The sequence below is a fragment of the Azolla caroliniana genome, unplaced genomic scaffold (genome assembly GCF_043228905.1).
Source record: "Azolla caroliniana isolate FFs.n. ecotype wild unplaced genomic scaffold, voAzoCaro1.0.p SCAF_9, whole genome shotgun sequence".
NCBI lineage: Eukaryota > Viridiplantae > Streptophyta > Polypodiopsida > Salviniales > Salviniaceae > Azolla > Azolla caroliniana.
The window spans coordinates 19,756,823-19,777,256 of NW_028230444.1; the positions used below are offsets into that span (position 1 = coordinate 19,756,823).

General features: G+C 37.3%; 2 protein-coding genes across 2 annotated transcripts; one reads left to right on the forward strand and one right to left on the reverse strand.

Moving 5' to 3' along the window:
* Positions 1-2,064: 2,064 nt before the first annotated feature.
* On the forward strand, positions 2,065-8,231 carry LOC147860493 (putative protein phosphatase 2C 15). Its single transcript, XM_087324403.1, has 8 exons — positions 2,065-2,734; positions 3,654-3,825; positions 3,924-4,077; positions 4,203-4,266; positions 6,821-6,928; positions 7,010-7,135; positions 7,222-7,457; positions 7,850-8,231. Exons 1-8 carry the CDS (start codon positions 2,507-2,509, stop codon positions 8,055-8,057), a joined length of 1,296 nt encoding a protein of 431 aa, XP_087180529.1. The 5' UTR covers positions 2,065-2,506; the 3' UTR covers positions 8,058-8,231.
* A 1,916-nt stretch (positions 8,232-10,147) lies between these two features.
* Positions 10,148-12,034, reverse strand: LOC147860494 (uncharacterized). The gene is made up of 5 exons (XM_087324404.1): positions 11,845-12,034; positions 11,185-11,221; positions 10,860-11,096; positions 10,609-10,656; positions 10,148-10,528 (listed from the first exon to the last, which is right to left on the reverse strand). Exons 1-5 carry the CDS (start codon positions 11,895-11,897, stop codon positions 10,331-10,333), a joined length of 573 nt encoding a protein of 190 aa, XP_087180530.1. The 5' UTR covers positions 11,898-12,034; the 3' UTR covers positions 10,148-10,330.
* Positions 12,035-20,434: the final 8,400 nt, after the last annotated feature.

Genomic DNA, 20,434 nt, shown 5'->3' on the forward strand with positions numbered 1-20,434 from the left:
CACCACCTTGTAAGGACAACCTATAGATCATTGTCCTATTCGTTGACTAAGGAATGCAAGGTAGTGCCAATTGGAAGGGATTTGGATTTCGCCTTATAAAATAATATAGACTTTGCAGAAATTTCATAAAGATATGCATGCCCAAGCACTCTTCGAGGTTGAATCTTTGCATGGAAGTAATGTGTCTCTGTTCCATTCATGAATTAATTCCAATTCTAATATGGAAAAGGGGATTGCCTACATTGACAACAAGAAGGATTTTCCTAAATCCATTGTACCAATCACTTTCAAATCTTGTTTGGCGGCATTCTCTCTTGAAGTATTTATAATCGCATATGGCTTTATATGAAGAACTTGATCACTTTAATATTTGCACAAAGAAGAACGCATTACAATCTCAGGTAGTCAAACATTTCTTCAATCAGAAAGAATGCTAAAAAAGCTAACACCTTTGGTATGCCTGCATCTACTATTGCACTTTAGTTTCATTTCTCATGCGTCTATTATAAATATGTTACTACTATTTGTGACATTATAGATTACATGTTTGGTGTAGTCAATTAAACATGAAAAATAAGTGTCTGACAATATGCTATTGAGTATGACCTTTTTATCAGGAGGATGAGTATGGATGAATAAATAATACATCATGGCTATTATTAATGTGTCATGTGATTTGTAAGTGTGGAATGAACATCTCATAGAGAAATCCATTTGTCTTGATAATCAAGCGTACCACTTAGGTGTAAATGTAGCAATATCACAGATAGAAAATGTTCATGAGGCTCTTCTTAATTGTACAATAAAGCATCCATAAAACCTATAGAATGTGTTTTTGACGATATACAATAATAGGAGGAACATAACTTATGCCCGACCTACGAATATAATTAACCCACCTACTGCATGAATGAAGAGAAATTGAGTTACCATCATCTTGCATAGAAGTAGGTTAATATCACGAACACAAGTTTACCTTCGAACACATGTAAGTGGATCTACTGGAAACTCGCAAGTGTTACACTAAACATAGTCAGCTTGCTTGTTTAAAGACCAAGGGTACAAGATTATCCGTAACTAGAAAGTGTAGGTTCGTCCACCACAATGAAGGGATGTGTGAAATTTTAACTCATAAGCATCAATTCAGCTTTCCATGATCAACATGTGTGGACCCATCTAGCCTCGAGGAATAAAAGGAGAATCAACCAATGAGCAAGAGGATGAAATTGTTCTTGCTTTTTCATCTTTCTCTTTCGGTGAACCAACCAAAACAATTGAAGGGAAATCGACAGGACACGGGCGAGCTTAAAGAGTGGCATCCTTGCAAAGGGAGTGAGGGTGTGAACAGATGATATGAAATGTCTAGGGTTCATGTTCCCAACTGACGAATTTATGTTTTTTTAAGTGTATGCATGTCCATAACAGAGAGGGTTCAAGAAGAAAGGTCCTGGCACGCATTCTCAAGAATGGTAGCTAAACTTGCCGAGCAGGAATGTAATGTACAGCGAAGGTGTAAACAGATGATATGAAATGTCTAGGGTTCATGTTCCCAACCGATGAATTTATGTTTTAAGTGTATGCATGTCCATAACGGAGAGGGTTCAAGACAAAAGGTCCCGACACGCATTCTCAAGAATGGTAGCCAAACTTGCCAGGCAGGAATGTAATGTACAGCGTTTCCTACCATATCCCAAACGTACGTTTCTTGATCTTTTATTAAGGCTCGGAGAAAGGGAAAGTAAGACCCCGACAAATGAAGAAAAACGTTTGTCGAAACACACGTGAACTATAGATATACGAAGGCTAAGGCTCGGGTCGGGGCAAAACCTACAGTTTTTGGAAATTCCCAAAACTGCCCTCCTCTCTTCTACTCTTTGGCTTTTTGCTTCTTCTCTTGCTTTTTGCTTTTTGCTTTTTTGCTTTTTTGCTTTTTTGCGTTTTTGCGTTTTTGCGTTTTTGCTTTTTTGCTTTTTCTTGTGCTCTCTTTCTGATGAGCCTCTCTCTCTCTCTCTCTCTCTCTCTCGCTCTCCTCTGCCCAATCTCTTTTACTGCCTGTCCCTCCCTCTCTTCCTGTTCTCCTCCTGCCCACAAACCCTAATTCCCCATTCCAGAACTCCTCCTTCTGCCCACAAACCCTAATTCGCCATAGCACCTCTCTCTATTGCTTTTCTCCACCCCCTTTCCCTCAATTGCTTCATATACAGCCTCTTTCGATCACTCTATCATAGCAGATGGAAACTCCCACTGTACCCAAACTCGAAACAACTCTACATAGTGTGAAAAACAGACGGATCGACTAGTATGGAACCAGACGAATTCAGATCAAAGAAAGAATAGCTCCTGGTTATGGATATACAGCATACATTATGGAAGAAACATATCGTCGTCTTGTTTTCTGAGGTTTGGGTCCCAGCATGTCTTTCTTCTGATAGGAAAAGAAGAGAAAAAGGCTTCCTGTCAATCCACATGTGAATTCTGGGGTCTGCAAACCATTTCTCCATAGTTCATGGGATCATACATAACTAGCCATTATGGAATCACTGGCCGTACTGAGGATGGAATGATACCTCTTTCGTCGTTGCTGAAATTGGAGTATGAAAATGAGAAGGAAGATACTCCTCTTATACTATACGGCCAGGCATTCCAAGCGAAGAAAGGAGAAGACTTCACATTGGTCAAGACGAATTGTGAACGAGTTTTGGGATTAAGATCGTCTACCTTTGCAGTCTTTGGGGTATGTTGTTTCGTCATTGCGTAATTCTATGCAGGAAATATTGCTCACCTTGTGATTTTGATGCAAAGACATTTGGACTCGTGCAAGGATTGGTTATTGTTAATGATAGCATGCTAATTCTATGCAAGGATTGTTTACATTTGGACAATGCAAGAATTGGATTTGTTAATGGTAATATGCCAGTTCTATGTAAGAAATGCTGCTGTTGATTGTTTTCCTGGTTAATTTCTATGCAAGGATTGCTACATTTGGAGTGTGCAAGGATAATGTGTTTGTGAACCATAGCATGGTAATGTATCTGTTACCATAAAATTATCCCATGAGCAATTTTGTAAGATTCCTGGAAAAATATACACGGATCATATTCGGCCTTAAATCCTAGACCTCAGACATTAAAATATAGACCTTTGTAGGAAGCCCTATACCCTGAGCGTTTTCTTGGCTGTATTTATGCTACTAACTTAGCCTGGAGCATGAGCATTTGATGATTGCGTTTATTAAAGATAATATGTGAACCTGTCTCTTGTCTCATGAAAACCATTACTATATTTGTATGCTATGCAGCCATCATAAAATGATTTCATGGGTAATGTTTGTAAGGTCACTGAAAAAGTAGATGTGCATTCATATCCCACATTAGAGTAGCTGTTTCTAGTCTCTTGGATTTAGCATCTAGCTATTAACTATAGTAGTGTCACACTGTAAAGTTTATCCTCAACCCTTGTTTGGTAAATTGGTAATCATGTAGATGTGAATAATGACTTGTGATCATGTGATATGACAAATTTGTGGTGGTTTTGAACAGTATATAATTCTTGAGAAATTTCTTTTTTATGTGAATATGTTGATCCAGGATCCTTTCTACGTTTATGCTACTGTAGACTATTATAGTGACATGATAAAATATGATGTTGAATAGGTCTTGGATGGTCACAATGGGGCATCTGCTGCTATTTATGCCAAAGAGAATCTGCTATCTGATGTTATGAGTGCTCTCTCTTCTACTCTTAGTAGGGATGAGTGGTTGGCATCACTACCACGAGCGTTAGTAGCTGGCTTTGTGAAGACGGATAAAGATTTCCAGGAAAAGGGTGTGTATTATTATGTTCATTTATAAAGCCTTAAATGTGAAGTAATTGTCTGGGTTCCCGCCTATTCAAATCACTACAAAATCAAGATGACATTTCAGGTCAAACATCAGGAACCACTGTCACATTTGTTGTTATTGATAGATGGACTGTCACAGTGGCTTCAGTAGGAGATTCACGATGCATCCTTAATCCTCCGGGGGGGAGGATCTCCGTATTAACAGTAGATCACAGATTAGATGACAATGAAGAAGAGTAAGATTATTTCTTACCTTCGTATATTTTAAGATAGTTTTTTTCCTTATTTTATCTCTATGTTTTAATGTACTACATCTTTGGTACATTCACGTTAATTTGTCACATTGATTGGGAACTTTTAGGCGCGAGCGTGTGATAAAAGCTGGAGGTGAAGTTGGACGGCTAAGCATTGCAGGTGGTGCTGAGGTAGGTTTTTCCCCATGATTTTATGTGTTTATGCATCATCACCACCCTCTTCATGTAGATAGCCTTGTGTCTCTTGGGCTAATCTTCGGTAGTTGCTATCTTATTGTCATGAATAAATCAAGACAAATTGCATTGATACCATCTATTTTGAATCTAAAAAATCTTGATCATAGATGGTAACCTCAAATCGTCCACATGCTGTATGCTATTCAACATTACTTGAAAAGTTTATGGGAACAGATATATGAAGGATGCATGAATGTATGAAATCTCAGGCCTGGAATCAATCAATTTTAGAGGGCATAGATGTTCGAGGCTTTTCCTTCCTGTGTAAACTGCAGTCCTATACTGATGGGGATCTAGTCTTGAGTGCCGATTGAGTTTCTTTCAAATCTGTTGTGCTTACTATTACTTTGAAAGTTCTCTCATAGGGAATGAGATAGTTTCTTTGATATGGATGTGCTAGGGTCTATCTAATGATGGACGCCCTTTTATAGGTTAGTATGGGTGTTCTGTCATGCTATTTTTGCTTATCTGGTGCCATATTTTATATGGGATTCTTAGGAGGTTATTGTTTCATGTGACATCCATTTATGAAATTTATTAATCTAACAAAGTAATTCATCTCTCAAATGTCCTCTATTTCAAACGACAGTAAGATATATTTGTATTTAGCAGATGACTAAATATGCATATATAACAACATCAACATTGTTTTCCTCTTTCTTTCTGGGGAATTATTATGTCAACATATATTGGATAAAAGGTTGTACATAAGTATATTATATATTATGGTTGTCATATGCTCATAATTCTTATATATGTCCAATTGTGGAATGATTTTCTTCAGTATTGATTAACCTTGAGCCTCTGGAAAGATAATAGATGCACAGTGCCACTTGCTGTTTGATACATGCCTCATAATATTGGAAACTTGGCTCCAAGTGTTATATCTATTCTGGGCCTTGTTCTTTTCCAATTATTTGTAATCCTGTATAGTGCTGTCGATTTTGCATCTTGCTCCTTGTAATTTATGCTGTTTAGGCTATATTGTTCTATTGTGACATCAGATTTGGGAGAGACAAGAAGGTCAAAAGTAAACCCTGGAGTTTACTTATATACGTAAACACAAAGATTAGTACCTTGGGATAAGGTACACTATTTTGTGAAGAATACATAATGGATCTATTTGCATGTTCATGTGGGTAAGGGATGTAGAATTTATCTGAATATGAAGCACCAAAACCTGACTGATGTATTGTAACTGTAAGCTTCTGTTTTTGCACTTTCTCTTCTGCGCCTAATAGGCAGCTGCCACTGGTTGCCACTGGTTGAAAACATTTCTGTTAGTGTGCAATTATACGTTGTAGATTTTTTTTCCATTGGTTCATTATGACTGCTAGTTATTGTGAAATTATAGCAGTAACTTTCCTTCCAACAGAACTATGAAAAATAAATTGCATTAAGTGTATGATATCCTTCTATCGGAATTTCAATAGAGTTAGACTTCGGTTCTCTTTGAGAGGGGCACCAGAGCTAAGATTAACGTGTGGCTTGGCAGCCTTAGGATCCCTACAAAATTAATGTTATCACATTCATTTCAGGAAAAAGGAACCAAGTTATAGCTTTTCAATACACCTGTTACCCAGCTTGGACATGATGGATCAGTGAGGAGCCCTGGAAAGACACTTGGCAATGACAATCGTATGCATGATCAGGATCAAGCCATCAATACAACATGAAATTATCAGAGCAGAACAAGAAACAACACCTGTGGTCATTGAAGCCCTCTTCCAAGTGCTTAGCTTTCTGCAGAGATTGTAGCAATTTCCCAAACAAAAGTGCCAATGACTGGCACTTGACTCATCAAAGAAGTTAACAAACAAGAGGAGTATTGGTATGCACAATTGATTACCTGGCTGAAACCTTAACAATCCCTTTTTGGATCTCAGCCATACAGAACTAAACCATGTAATAAAAATGGACTTTGTGAGTTGGATACAGAACAGAATTGGATCAACCCACCTCTCCCCTTAGGCAGGAGGATGGAACCTTACAAGAATAACTGCCTACACATTATCAAATCGGTTTAATACCTGTCCCAGCTACATGGATGTCCACCCACGTCTGTCTCCCAGATCTCAACACAGAGCAGCCTCCTGTCACTCATAATAGCCTCAACTTTGATGACCTCATCTGCAACTTCACTATTTCAAAATATAAGAGCCAGTATTGCCTGTTGTAGGAATCATAGGGCACACTGTTGTAACCACTCTCATCTAGAATATCCAATGAGGGATGCAGTGAGGATACATCTCAAATTTAGCTGTTAATTTATTTATAATGAAATACCATTATGTCAGTTTAATACATTTGTAAAGATGCATTGGTCACATAGGTCATGTTGATGTTTCAAGGACGATAATATTCCTTTCTTATTTCTTTATTTAGATAGTGTCCGACTAGAATCACTGGATACAAAATGTAATTCTAATCTCTCATGTGAGGAACAAGGAAGCATTTCTGACATTGCTTGCATTTCTGATATTTGAAGATTGGCCCACTGCGGTGCTGGCCAGGAGGCCTTTGTTTGTCGAGATCAATTGGTGATCTGGATGTGGGAGAGTTCATAGTACCTATACCTCATGTGAAGCAAATAAAGGTATACATTTTTGTTGTCTGAACAAGAGTAATATTTCCTGTTTTGAATTTCATTAAAAAAAAATGTCCATCCCATTTTCAGCTATCTAAAGCAGGAGGGAGATTGATCATTGCTTCAGATGGTGTTTGGGACGCTTTAAGTTGTGATAAAGCAGTTGATTGCTGCCGAGAAATGCCCGCTGAACTTGCCGCAAGGCAAGTTGTCAAGGTTGGCATACCTTCTGTTTTCCTATTTTTCTATTCTTCTAAACTTAATGTAATCTTTGGTCACAAGAAAAATATATTTCTATGCAGGAAGCATTGAAGGTTCGAGGACTTCGAGATGATACAACATGTCTTGTTATAGATATAATGCCACCTGAAATTTCTACTCAAGTCCCATATCCATTACCAGTGAAGAAGAAAAGTAAATTCAAGACCTGGTTATTTGGTTGGAGATCTAAAGGATCAGCAGTCGTAGCAAACAAGCCAGGAGCACCAGGAATTGTCCAAGAACTTTTTGAAGAGGGTTCGGCAATGCTAGCAGAAAGGTTATTATCTTTACTCATGCTTATAAGTTACTTTATTGGGAAAAAAAGTATGCTTTGAAAACTACCTGCATATGCTTGTTCAAACTAATCACATGCTTATTCTAACTGCTCACAAAATGGAATGTGTGTAGTAATTTCTGAAATTACAAGCTTAATTTGCTAAATTTGTCCCTATTTAGTTATTAATCGTAATTAGAAACAGCATCACATAGACCAAGAATACTAATGGATGACACTAATAGATTATCTGTGATTATGATCAGTTATGATCAGTTATGATTATATCTTGTGCCCTGAGTCCCATGTTTGCCTCTCAATTTCCCGAGTATTGTGCTTCATCTTAATTTGCCCGTACGTTAATTTTTATTTATTTATTGTGGTGATATTTGCAGGCTTGGATCAGATCCCTCATCTGGAACATTCAACTGTGCTATTTGTCGGATTCCGATAACATTGACAGATGGGATTTCTGTCCATGCTGGATCGTTCTTTTCTATGACAAATCGGGCATTGGAAGGGCCATTTCTCTGTATAAGCTGCAAGATGAAGAAGGATGCAATGGAAGGAAATCTTCCTGTAAGAGGATTGAAAGTGTTATGAACTGCTTCTTATATCATCTCTTAAATCATCTCGCTTGGTTTCAAGGTCTGGCTTTGTATAATAAACCTGTGAAGGATTGCCAACATTGGAGTTGCTTCGTTTTGCTTGAAGTGCAAAAACAATGGTGTCCTTGATAATCCAATCTTGAGTCTGAATATGAAGTTTTTTCTGAAATCATTTTTTGACATTATTTTTCACATAAGCATTTCACAAGAGACCCTAACATTCACTGTGCTGAAGGTTTTTATGATTAGACAGCACGAGACATTCTTCAAGATAGTTTGGACAGTACATACACATATCCTAATGGAAAATTAGGAAGCAATGGGGAGTGCTATGTTTCCCCTTTCATTTGCTTTTGAGAGGTTATGATCTGAACCAATGAAGACACGATGGATTCGGAGGGGATGGATATCTTTCTATGGTCTGTGATGCTGGTTAATTGTAAATTAACGCTTGAAGTTTAATTGTATCCTAAGGTTGCATTTGAAGTAAGTGGAGAAGATTACCCATAAGCTTAGGATTAATAATAGTAATAGTTAATGAAGAGGATGGGTACAGAGCAAGACAGAGAACTATATTCTATCAAGGACGTGGGAGATTTTCATTACCATGTGATATTTACCAACCATAGGAGGGCTGTGTTTGGTTTATCGCATCATTTACTTCACTAAAGTAAATCTGGAGTAATGGCATGGAGGGCAGTGGAAGGAAACAGCCTAATATTTTCATAGGAAGAAATCTTGGATATGTAGTTTTATGCCCTCAATACAGATGGAAAGTGGCAATGCCCAACTGGAAACAAGGTCATACAACCTCAAGATCCTCATCTTAAGATACAACCTTGAAACAGAAGAGCCTTCGTATTAAACTTCAGCATACAAAACCAGGTAGTAATCTTAGATATGTAATTCATAGAAGTAAAGTGCCACTACCAAACTGTTAAAGAAAAGGGTACACTTTATACTTTTAACATATGGTAATTAACCTGCGAATGCAAGTGGAAAGAAAAACTTGGATATGTACTTTATACCTCATACAGATGGAAAGTGGCAAGGTCAAACAGGAAAAAAGGTTGTATGACCTTAAGATCATTATCTTAAGATACAATATTGAAACAAATGAACCTCTGTTTTATTCTTTATGACATACATGCCCCAGGAAGTAAATCTTTGAAACTCATAGGCATAAAGCACTAGTGCAAATTTTGGTTTGAGTAAAGGCACGTCTCATGCTTCAAACAAATGAAGTGAGAACCTGGACAAGCTGTCGAGCTTGCTTACCTTAAATATTAGCAGATACTTGCATCATTGATGCATCTAGCAGGAGGCAAGGTTTTATGTTTTCATCTCTACTACACAAGCTATACCCACCCATTGAGCATCCTGCCTATCACCTTTTTTTTGGAATGAACCCAGAATGCTATTGCAGTGATGTACCAAGGCTGGTCAATTCTGAGAACTTTTGACTTTCCAAACCAAAGAGCTACTATCTCCATGGTGAGCAATCATGGACAGTCAATCTTATAGCTGCACATGTTTCCACAAAGAGAATGGGGCTTTCAATATATTAAGCCAACATTAGTATGTTCATTCTAACTACAGATATACACTAATACCACTAAGACTGTTGACAGCATTACATTTTGAAATACACCAATATGATTAGTCTGTTAATACCATGACTTGTTGCAAAATAGTGAAATTAACTTGTGAATGAAATGCACTAACACCATTAGATTGTTGATGGCATCATTTGTTAGGTCAACCGTGAAGTTAACTTAATTTTATTACATTTGTTAGGCCAATAGTGAAGTTAACTTAATTTCATTACATTTGTTAGGCCAATGGTGAAAGTTTACTTAATTTCGTTACAGTACATATAAACTTGTCAAGTCAATACTAAAGTTTAACTTGAATAGTTTACAGCACAAACTTAAGTTGAACTGTTCAATTCCTAGATCAGAAATAATCACAACAGGCTAAAAAATCCTTCAAGGAAGACGATAGAAGACACAAGGGACCAACATCAATGCTGAACATTTTCACATGATTCTTCAATGAAGAAAAATAAGATGATATGACTCAAAAAACTAGAAATCCAAATGGTCATGGAAAATTGCTTTGGCCTGTACAGGAAATATTAATCATGGTATTGGCATTAATCTACAAAATTCCATATTTGTTGCATTCAAGTTGCATTCAAATTTCATAAGGGCCACTCATTTGCTTTTACTGCCCAAACTTAATAACCAAAACACATTCATTGAGAACTTATGATGTGTTACCACCATCTGAAAGCAAAGATTTCTCTAACGAGATTAGAAACTTCCGAAGATGTCGTATATAGTCAGGATAAAGTTCCAAGTTACTATGGCCTCCTCCTTTCAACCAAAGGGGCTCATATTTCACTTTAGCAAGTTCCCAAAGCTGTTTTCCATGTGACCAATCTACCACATCATCTGACGTTCCCTGGAAAAACATAATTTGTAACTAAAAAGAATTTAGAATCTAGAAAACCAAGAATGTAGTTCCAATCCAAAGCTTCTTACATGGATCACCAGCACAGGGCACGCCACATCTCCTATCTTATCAATGTTCTGTGCAAACCGTAAAGATGATAGGAGATCAGTAATCAAGATTCAAAGCATTAATGAAGGTTACTGCCCCATATGATGTTAAAGACAGCATTAAATTTGGCAAACTGTCATCATTCGTGATGTTTCAAGGTTCTTTTGACTCCTTCCCCCCCCCAAAAAAAGACAAAAGATAGACAGATAAGGTAACATTGAAACATTGATACCTTATATATATCGAACCAATAGGAATGCTTCACAGGGTACATCACACGTATTCCCGATAAGATAGGGCTATGCAGGACGAGGCCTCTCAACTGTGGTATGCGTTTGGCTAACTCCAAACTAGGTCCGCTCCCAACAGATTGACCATACAGCACTATTTCCTCCGGTCTTGTACCATAATCTCGCTCGAGACACTCATATACAGCTTCTATGTCTGCATATGTATTGTATTCTGTTGGCTGTTCATCAGGCAATGCACATGAATAAATTCTTGTTTTTGCATTAAATCAAGCAAACAGAATGTTTGCAGGATTGATTTTTTTATACCTTTCCGGTTGATTGACCATAACCAGCATAATCATACCTGCACAACATACAGATATAAATAGATTACGCATAAGATAGGAGGAAGTATCTTATTTAAAATAGACACATGGTTTAAATCATTATTACTGATATTAAACATGAATTAAATATGATGCGGTTAGGAGAATCAAGATCACATGCGGTTACCAGAATTTCATTTAATGTCCCTGATGTTTTGAGTAGTTTGAGCAAACTTAAATACTACCAACTTTTACCCAAAGCTCTCTAGGAATGTACCTAGCGGAAGTGAATGGTCTGGAGATAATTTTGGACATACTTTCTCAGCAATTCATTGCTTGAAGTAAATGCAATATTTCTCTTGTTCCATGAATCAATATCTTGCCACAATGTAGACTCTGTTCTGTTTTATCTTTTCGCTGTAATGCATGGTTTCTATTCCTTCCATTCAATTCCAAAAACAGCACCTGCCTACACTACACTGTTTTTCTCCATTCTTCCCTGCTATGTATTATTTATCAGTTCTCTTGGAATTTCATGGTCATGGAGACATGGTCCTGGCACTGGTCCCGGTCATGGTCATGGTGACATGGTCATGGTCATGGTCATGCACAAAAAGAACAAGAAACAAGAAGGTGCAGAGAGGTAAAAGCATAGATTTACCCGATGAGGTTGACACGGAGATGGAGGCTGAGCTCGACAAAGAGCTCATACATTTGGCCAAGGTCCGCTGCATTGCCATGGGAGTAGAGCAGGGTGAGGCGAGCAGAAGGATGCCTGACAAGGAGCGCGACGATGGTGTGGCCGCGCTTGGTGTCAAGGAGAAGCGTGGATGTCTCCACGTCTGCACCTGCACCAGTACGAATCCGGAGGGGGAGAGGGAGGTCCGCGAGCTTCGGCTTCCCGGATGCATCCTTCACTATGCGGTACGAAGGCGGCGATGGCGAGACGATGTCACAGCCCCCATCTCTCTCTCTCTCTCTCAGGGTCTAGGGTTTAGGGTTTAGGGTTTAGGATCCGTCTGCCTTGGTCGATCAATCCTCTGTCGCTATCTCCATCAATCTATACTCTATCTCTATCTCTCTCTCTTTCTCTGTACCTCCCTCCCCCTCGATCAATTCTGTGCCTTTTCCTTTCTGAATGTGGATCAATTCCGCAATCTGTGTCCGATGATGCTTCTAGTACTCTCCTAGCTTCATTCTAGGGTTTCTCGGTACGCCTGCCTCAGGGGGGGGGTTGCAAAAGACGTCAGTCACCCATGTCGTCCCTCTCCTTCTGCAGTGAAGGATTTAGGGTTCCACTGGAGCAGCAGCCATCATCATCATCCTTCAGAGTACTAGGAGGTGGAGATGGAGATGGAGGTGGAAATTAGGGTTTTGTCAGAGAAAACAGAGTTGGGTGGAGGAGAGGGAAGGTACAATTTAGGGTTTTTAATTATTATTATTTTTTATTGTTGTTTTAATTATATTTTTTAACTTTAAATAATATAATGATTTTTATTTATGTGGGGTGGGGGAATGGTACAATTACATACATCCATGCCATACACACATACATACATACCATCCATACATACATGACATACATACATACATACATACATACATACATACATACATACATACATACATATGTACAAACATAGACATACTTACTTACTTACTTACTTACTTACTTACTTACTTACATTACATACATACATACATTACATGCATGCATACATTACCTACATTACATTACATGCATGCATACATTACCTACATACATTGCATGCATGCATTACCTACATACATTACATACACATGCATACATACATTACATAGACATACATAGACATGCATGCGATGCATACATTACCTACATACATTACATGCATACTTACCACCTACATACAAAGACAATGCAAGATATGAAAATAAATGTCTTCCAATGGTTAGTAATACATAGAGCATTGCCAATTGGCCAATGGTTGCAACAATCAGCTGCACCGACCGCATGCATCTATTGTTGTTGTCAGATGGAGACATTGAAACATTGCTTGTGGGAATGTCATGCTGCACAGCAAGTTTGGAGGCGAGTGTTCCGAGTTCTTGCCTTTATGTTTAGGGATTGCAGTTTTTCGTGGGGTATGGTAGTATGGGCCACAGTGGCACAAGTGGTGTGGCCATATGATGCATGCCCAAATGACACGATTATTAGAATTCAAAGAGGAAGGATAATGGCGGGGCAACAAAGTCAAATGGAGGCTCCTTACATGTTAAAGACAATGCAAGAGGTATGGGAGCTACTATGCACCACTACAATGTGGTTTATTTGGACTGTTAGGTGTTCTAAGGTGTTTAGTAATACTACTATTCATCCAGTGGAAAGTACATGGAATGTCTGGATGGAGATGGTACATACCTTGAAAGGACAGTATGAGGATATTAAAGGTGAGACAGATGTTGCAGTGTTGCAACGTCTCGAATTTATTGTCTATTGGAAGAAGACCCCTTTTCTCACAATACAAAATTCAAGACCTAAATGGTGCTTAGCGCCACCAGTATGGTTGTTCCCACCACCAATCACATAACTTGCTTAAGGAGTGGTGGAGTGTTGAGGGATGGGACCTAAGGAAGAATGCACCAGATCAATGGTAGCTTGATGGTAGGTCAATTTTTTGTAATGTTGTTCATAACTAATGAAAGGATATTTTTCCGAAAAAAAAAATACATGCATGCATGCATTACTACTTACATACATACTTGGATGAATGGGCAGGAAGGAAGTGCCCACAAACTTTGGATTGACCTCGCGTGTCAAGACCTGCGGTCTTACCGCCATAAACATTGTGACTACATTTCGGCTCTTCCTCCATCCTTCATGTCAACCGTACTTGCCTCTCTCTTTGCCCACTTGAGCTTTTTTCCCCTTCCCCATAGAGTGGGAGCAATGACATGATACGATATGGTGGATATACTACGACAAATCTTCATGGCAATATGTTAGCCCTTTCATACTATGTCGATGTTTTAATCAAACAAGGAGGCAAAACACTGCTCAAAAACATTCAAATGAATACGTGAACTTAGATTCCTCGTTTTTATGTCATGGGAACATAATGACTTGGACTAGGATCACGAGTTTTACCCATATCATCACACTTTCAAAGTTTAGGGTGCATCTATCAGGCACTATGGGCCATCGTAACCGATTATTCTTTGTGGGTGTAGAAATACTAGGATGTTTATGCAATAAGTAAGGTCAAACTATCGTATGCAAAAGCAAGTCTTGGAGAGCTCCAACTCTATTACGTTGAGGATAGAACCAAGCAGACAATAACATTTTCTATGCTAGCTAAATCATGAAAATCACATTCTACTAATATCTTCGAGCTCTAAACTTGTGACCATCACGATGGACATAGAGAAACTTATGTCATGGGGGTATATGTATCTTGCCCAACTAGGAAATGAATTAATGGGTGAATGGGGAAACCATACGATCCACATTACCACGCCCTTTCATTTCTCAAGTTGTTTTAATTAACTTTATATATGGAAATGGTTTGTGTTTCCCCCTTATTGATCGATGTGACAAAATATCGTCGAAACTAGGATGCCAAATCCCACCTATTGCGCGTATTATGCAATGTTAAAAAATCGGTTAGCTCATTGTCACCCTCAAAGGATGTAATTTTGTTCGTAATAATACTCTCAAGGATCATTTTATTGGTTCTAGTCCATGAACTCATCGATGGTTTGGTGGTTTACATCATATCATCCACATATCATCCAAACTCATAGATATCAAAGAACCTATGTTCAAGCCTCACCATGGGCTAGGGCTTTGTCTCATAGATTGCAATCAATCTTCGGTGGACGTTAAAATTATGTCTATTGCTCCATCTATCTATGTATACGCTCGTTATTTTATTGTTAAGTGTCTTTACTTCATAGAGGAAAATTGTTTCTTTTTCCTCCCAAAACTTTTACTCTATAATTCACGAGATGTTTTCAAATTTCAAGCAGGCACTCATTTCAACTAGTCTCACATACATTTCTCGAGAAAAGGGACACGCAAACGTGAAACTTCTCACAAGATTGACAATAGCATCCTAGCATGCGTTGTTTAGTTCATAAATTAGGTGGTCACCCCTTCCTAAGCCATCATCAATACTCAGACAACAAAATGAGAGTGTGTGTGAGTCTGATATAAACAACTATTTCACTGGCAGCTACTCATTGCACAACATGTGTCATCATGATTGTATAGTAATATTCGAATGCTTCGAGTTTATGTTTCCTCAAATATAACCAATCATCTCAAATTTAAGTTGCATGCATCATCATATGCATTACAAACGTGTTGAACGTTTGTTTGGTTCGTTTGTTTGGTTTGTCTTTCGCCTCTCATTCAAAACAAGTTTTTTCCCTACTTATTCATTAGGAAGAATTTAATAATGTATAAACAATTGCACTTATTCAAGCTAATAAATATGAAAATCTTGGTAAACATTAACCGATTCCCATTGACCATGGTCAATATCAATGTCACACATCCCTCGATAGCCATAAAAGGAACTCACCATATTCTACGTATAATAAAATGAGATCGGATAAAAGAGAGTATCTATCATACAGATTGGAATCTAGAGGATTGCTTGCCTCCTAATCACATTGGATTGTGTGACGATTTGCAACCACACAATACTTTATTTGCTAAGGCACCCTATCAAAGTATTGCCTTTGACACATTGACAAAATTAGTTGTCATAATATCATAAGAAATCTTAAGATTGTATTATTCTTAGTAACCTTAAGATTGTTGCTTGAAATCTAATACGGTTGGTCCAATGTTAGACTTGCTCAAAGTTTTCAAATTGAGATCATGTATGCTAATAGTTCACCGAGGCTTTTTTGCTTAGGATATGACTTGATAAACCCACTTCCCGCAGGCCGCAACCCAAAGTTTGAAAATAATAGCATTGTCTTCAAGGCAATGCAAGATCATGCACTACACTGAACACCTTTCTCCTAAAAACATGGCTTTCATATTTTCATCATTAAAAAAATAGCTCTATGAACCCCACAATCCAAAATTTGGAAACCAAAGCATTGCCTTGAAAATGCAACCTCATGTACACAAATGCAATCTTAAAACTCATTTCTCATAACCCGAGGGTTGAAAACGATAGCATTACCTAATTCTAATATACACATACGGATATTCAAGAATCTGATGGCAAGTGAAGTGCACCTAAATGAATTCTATATGAACAAATAAACACAGTTACAGTATATCAGCACTATATACCATATTCATTGAATCAATGAATAGTGGCAAAAGAGGCAACGACTAATTATAACAAATATTTCCTATTCTAGGTTCACATGTAAAAGGTTTTGTCTATTAACATCACAACTTTTAGAGCTAAAAAGGAAATATTGTAAAGTAAGAGGTGGTATGTGAGCTAATATGGCAATATATAGACTGGTCAAATATCTTGTGCTCAATAAGTAACGTTAGCTATTAGCATGTGACATGAGATATTAACTCTATCCATCATGTTTCTTGTTATAATTACTGCATAGATATGAATATTGTTAGCCCTAGTCGATAGTTTTGACCTCCTTCTCTCATTTCTCATTTATATTAATCATAGATATCTTATATGAATCTAGTATAGTGTTTTAGCACACAAACCACTCAAGAAATCTCCTTGCACTAGTTTGAAATTCTCATGATTTATTTGAAAGCAATTGTAATGTGACAAACCATTTAGCAATCAATCAAAATAGTTCGAAGAGGGGTTGGATTTAAACCTCTCATTTATTATGCGTAATGTGTCACTATATTATAATGATAATTTGTGTTCCTAAACTTATTATAATCATCAACGTTTTAGCAAGCAAAGTAGTGCAAGGATATGTTGAACTCAACATGAGGATCAATTAAGGGTTGAGAGATTAAATTTGACAACATGCATAAATTTGTACATCATAGTGGTTTATAAGGTGACCATTTAGCAAGTCCAATGGATTCACAATCGTATGATGTTGAAAGGCCACATATAGTATAGCACTAGAGGATGCACTAGCATGCCACAATGGTGCTACTCAACCACGACACTATGTGAGAAGCATCCATCCAACTTAGACAAGTAGTATATGACATTGTTAATAATTTGAATTCTTCTTTGTGGTGCATGCAATATGTTGTAAAAAAACTTGAGCAAGTTAATACACCAATAATCTCTAATAATGTCCCATGAGAGTGGATGCAACGATAATGGCATGGCATACTACATATCAAGCACATAACAATACATACATGTTGTAGACTTCTTGTTATAATCATGGCATAGGACAATACATACCAGTGGCACAAACAATTGTTAAATATCTAGAAGTGGCAACATGCTAATAAATGATCAAAAGTGAACAAAGGCTATAAAAATTATGGAGAGGAAGCAAGAGAAAGAGGCAAAGACGTTCTAGTGTAAGCAAGAATCCTTGTTGCGTTGGCATTCATTGTTCAAAGACAACAATTGTGTTCCTCCTAGCCTTCATTTTTACCAAGCACACCATACTGACCAAGAATGTGAAAGATAGACCGTGCGCCAAATTTGCAATGGTTTTGTTAAAGCTACAACATGATAAGCAAAATATGCGCCCACTTGCAATGACCAAGAATGCAAAACATAGCCATTGTGCCACATTTGATTTTTTTAATTTTTTTTAGTAAAAGCACACAATTATATTAATTGTATGTAAAATCCACTTAGTTACAACACTTCTTAGTCTCCTCTACCTATCATATGCCTATGTAGGGAGAGGGACGTTTTGTAATGCTATTAAAAAAACCTGAATATGCATTTGAGGAAATGATCCCCACATGCTTCTAAAATTCCACATGAGAATACCTTTAAGCTTCTTTATATAGGCTTTCACCCCATGTCTATTATCAAACATGAAAGCATTACGCATATTCCAATTGTGTTGTAGACCCCAATAACGTAAAAATTGGAACAATATCTCCATCTCACCATTTGAACCATTTTGAACATATTGAGAAAAAACCCATTATTGAGGTCTCAAACAACAATGGGTTAAAACTTGCCAAATGTCCGATAAGTACTTCCAAATGGTACACGTTATAGGACACTTAATGAACCTGTGTGTACTATCCTCCAATGGAACAATGCAAAAGAAACAAGTGCCAGACCCTAGTCCTCGTCTCTTTAAGGCCGAACCTAATGGGAGCCCACCAATCATGACTTTCCATATGAATACCTTTGCACGAAATGGTAGATGGGAATGCCAACCACGTTGTAATATTTTCCACCACCTTGCATCTAACTTACATACATTCCACAACTTCGTTGCTTTAGAAGATAGCCAAGATAATGATGCCATCGCATGATGATACAATATATTTGTAGTGACCTGTAACAAGTTGTACCATCTTGTAACCGCCAATCCACCCAAGGTGCAAATTTTGTTTTCAATGGCAACGATCCTTGCAACAATGGTATATCTTGTAATTTCTCCCAAATAAATCCATAATTTGGGGGAATACATAACCATCACTTGGCATCTTCAAAATCCGACAACCTTGAAATTCATTATCAACCACATCTTCTAAATGTACAATCCCTAATCAAAATAAATGATTGAATTGAGATCTCAACTTCTCTTTCCCATGCCAAAACAACACTCAAGAAGAAACAAACAATTCATTTTGTAATGAATTACAATATTCTCGATCACTTGATGGTCCCCATTCTAAAAGAGATAATGCATCTTGCCACAATCTTACCAAATGTTGTCCTATCCACATACAGAATGTCGAATCTTTAGATGAATACTTCCATTGAGTAATGACTACCAAGATGCTGGAATCTTTGTTTTCCCATGCACCAATCCTTCATGATCAATAAAATAAGTATAAAGTTGATAGGTGCAAAAGTCAAATTTTGTATTAGTTTTCACTTTCAACCCTTTCCAACACCTCTTTAACTATATGTATCTCTAATATGTCTAGAGCTATGTTTGATATACTGCCCTTAAGTTCTTCATTTTATACCACTTTCATGGAGGTGGCATCCTTTGGACTACATTGGTGAAACAAATTAGATATGTTTGAATGTACTTCACATGCATGATTAATCATCACTAATCCACGGTGCTCATAATTGATAAAACTCCCACGTATGATCCCAAATAGTGTTTAGCCTTTACTTGGCCATTGTGATTCTTCATCCTGAAAGTTGGCATATGCATGTGCACCAAGCCTTTCAATTTGACCAATATCACTAAATAAATTGCAACTAGTCTCATATAAAGTGGAAATTTAGTGGAGAAGCCAAAGTGCAAATCCTTCTCATACCTCTAAATAATATTCCATACCTATGAGAGAAAAGAAGAGTCACCCAGATCTGATGTTTAGTAACTGCCACAAATCTTTTCATGCAATATTTATGTGATCATTCAAGAGAGAGCCCTTTCTATTATGAAATATTCAGTCATCTTCAAATTCTATTGAATATGACAGTCTAAAACACATGTAAAAGTTCTCCATTAGCCATCATTAACACACAATGTCCCTCAAACTTTGTATTGAATTATCACCAACTCTAGGAATTTCCACCATAGTTAATGCAGAATTCTTTGATTAGCACAAATATTTTTTCTTCTCTATCAAATTTTATCCCGAGTATGACATATTAAAACACATGGAAAAGTTCTAAATCAGCCATCATTAACACACAATGTCCCTCATACTTTGCATTGAACTGTCATCAACTCTAGGAATTTCCACCATAGTTCTCGCAGAATTCTTAGATTAGCACAAATATATTTTACTGAATTGAAAAGAACACATTCTTTGCAAACTTCCTCCAGATCTTTTTTTAAGTCCCTCTTGTAGAAGTTATACTTATCTTCCTGTTAATATATACAATCACATCTCTTAGAGCAGAAGTCCTACAATTGCTCATTATTTTTCAAATGATAAAAAATACTAGTGTACATTGCTATTTACTTTCCAATATGGGTATCCAAAGAGTTATCAACTGGTAAAGCCACAACAACTATAGACGAAGAAAATTTTACACAAAATTAATGATTCAATAATGCACATCACTCGGATACCCAGCTATTCCAACAGACAAACCCTTCCACTTTTGCATTGAAGCCCACTTGTTTGGCTCTAAAATATAAAACAATTTCATTGACAGAGTTTTATGGTAATCAACAAAGTGAATTAGATG

Bases quoted from the DNA above. Each gene is read 5' to 3' on its own strand.
- LOC147860493 (XM_087324403.1), top strand. From the start codon at position 2,507: ATGGGATCATACATAACTAGCCATTATGGAATCACTGGCCGTACTGAG. The intron at 6,929-7,009 runs GTATACATTTTT...TCCCATTTTCAG, and splicing joins CTCATGTGAAGCAAATAAAG to CTATCTAAAGCAGGAGGGAG. The intron at 7,136-7,221 runs GTTGGCATACCT...ATTTCTATGCAG, and splicing joins CCGCAAGGCAAGTTGTCAAG to GAAGCATTGAAGGTTCGAGG.
- LOC147860494 (XM_087324404.1), bottom strand. From the start codon at position 11,897: ATGTATGAGCTCTTTGTCGAGCTCAGCCTCCATCTCCGTGTCAACCTC. The intron at 11,222-11,844 runs GTAAATCTATGC...TATGTTGTGCAG, and splicing joins CTCCGTGTCAACCTCATCGG to GTATGATTATGCTGGTTATG. The intron at 10,529-10,608 runs GTAAGAAGCTTT...ATGTTTTTCCAG, and splicing joins GCCCTGTGCTGGTGATCCAT to GGAACGTCAGATGATGTGGT.